This window comes from Fusarium oxysporum, genomic scaffold, assembly GCF_000149955.1.
Source record: "Fusarium oxysporum f. sp. lycopersici 4287 supercont2.59 genomic scaffold, whole genome shotgun sequence".
NCBI lineage: Eukaryota > Fungi > Ascomycota > Sordariomycetes > Hypocreales > Nectriaceae > Fusarium > Fusarium oxysporum.
In genome coordinates, this window is record NW_017264859.1 from 38,309 (window position 1) to 40,326 (window position 2,018).

The 2,018-nt window shown below is 52.0% G+C and overlaps 1 protein-coding gene across 1 annotated transcript; it reads left to right on the plus strand.

Annotated features, from left to right (window-relative positions):
• Window positions 1–802: 802 nt before the first annotated feature.
• FOXG_17632 (uncharacterized protein) lies at window positions 803–1,714 on the plus strand (the record flags this gene model as incomplete). Its single annotated transcript, XM_018397639.1, has 2 exons — window positions 803–988; window positions 1,100–1,714. The coding sequence occupies 2 exons, from the start codon at window positions 803–805 to the stop codon at window positions 1,712–1,714; spliced, it is 801 nt and encodes a 266-aa protein (XP_018258709.1).
• Between the last annotated feature and the right edge of the window lie 304 nt (window positions 1,715–2,018).

Consider the following 2,018-nt stretch of genomic DNA (forward strand, 5'->3'; position numbering starts at 1 on the left):
GATGATATCTATAGCTCTGCTCCGAACAGAGTCCCTCTACACTACTATCCCGGCTCCGCCCCCATTGGTCCATTCAAAGACGAGGCGCAAACTTAAAATGATTCGATCAACTCCAGGAAGCAACGTCGGGGAGCCTCCCGAAGTCCAGATTATCGCTTTCAACCTACTGACGCGCGTGCCGAGGAAGCGGGAATGGAAGCCATCAGAGGATTGAGCGGAGACTGGCGGGCTTAGCGCTCTAACCCTGCCGGGATGGTCGACGCCACCAGAAACCCAATCTAGTTCCGTCGCCGACACCTTGTGTCTTAGCGACACCCAAGTCATTTATCGGTATGGGGATCAGCCGTCACCGCGTCGCTTCCCTCCGCCGATAGAAGGCCCCCGCTACTTTCATATCTCCCTGAAACATTAGGGACGCGGACATGACCGGCAGATTGGTCAACACACTGCATTATCGCCGTTAAACATTGTGCCAAGTCCATCTTACTACGGCAATCCCGTACTGCTCGTCTGAGTGTGGCAATCAATCGGTGTTAGTCTAGAATAAAATTCAACATTCCCGGACTTTAGCATCATATTTACCGTAAGCCAGTTGCATTCTAACAGCTCCTGTTCCCACCGCCGGTGTCACCTTGCAGAAACTGATTCCCCCTTTGCCTTCCCTCGTGAGCCAGGCCGCAAACTTCATTTAAACCCTCTGCTTCCCACGTCTAAGGTCACTCTCCACTAACTCTCATCTGCAATCTTCACCCAAAACTCACTCGCTCTGACTTACTGGTGTTGCATCAGAAAGGCAGATATCATGGCCAAAGACGTCGCCTTTCAGAACAGAGGTGTGCAAATCGCCGCGCATCTTCATCTTCCCAATAACTTCCAGGAAGATCGGAAATACCCTGCACTCGTGGGGGTTCATACCGCGGGCGGCGTCAAAGAGCAAACCATCGGCCTTTATGCGCAGCAGCTCGCCGCGCATGATTTTGTGGTCCTCGTTTATGACTCTTCCTAGCAAGGCGCCAGCGGGGGACAGCCACGTCTCCTGGAGGACCCGACGACGAGGGTGGAAGACGCCCGTTGTGCGGCTGATTTTCTGACCACTCAGTCCTTCGTCGATACCGAACGCATGGGCGTCTTCGGTGTGTGTGCCGGTGGCGGGTATGCGCTTGCTGTGGCCCAGACTGAACGCCGGTTCAAGGCCGTCGCCGGCGTCAGCGCGACACCAATGGGTGAAGCAGCCAGAAGGTTCTTTGGAAGCCCCATCCCTCCTGCCGAGCAGATCAAGTCGCTCGAGGCAGCTGCGACGGCGAGAACGGCGGCAGCCAATGGGGCCGCCCCGGTCTATATTCCTTTCGTTCCCGAAAGGCTAGAAGATATCAACGACAGGACGCCCACCATGCTTAGAGAGGGCTATGACTATTACAGGACGCCGCGTGGTCAGCACCCCAATTCCAAGGGGCGCTTCTTGATTACTAGTATGGATAAGATGCTGGCCTTTTCGACCTTTCCCCTGATTCCGACCCTTTTGACACAACCCCTGCTTCTGATTGCTGGAAGCGAGGCAGACACGAAGATCTACAGCGATGAAGCTTATGCTCTTTCTGAGGGGCCGAAGGAATTGTTTGTCGTGAAAGGCGCAACACATATCGCTCTCTATGACAAGCCTGAATATGTGGGTCAGGCCATCGGGAAGCTCGCCTCGTTCTTTAGCCAACTTTGAACTACGACTCTGGGACGAGTTAGCCAGCCGAGTTTATTATAGCTAATATCTTAACCCTATCAATCATTACAATAGGCGTCAAGGCTGATGACCATTTATTTATACGTGACTTGAGCGTAACATACATGGCAAGCAGGCGTCGCACCTTTTTCTCACCAACATCCAGCTTTTCCTTTAACTAATTAATTCTTAACCATAAACTATGCCATAGTCTGATATTGAGGTAAATACTCTTCTTGCCCTTTAAGCCCTTTAAAATAACTTAAAGCTAAATACTTAACAAGCTGTAAATATCTACCAGCTG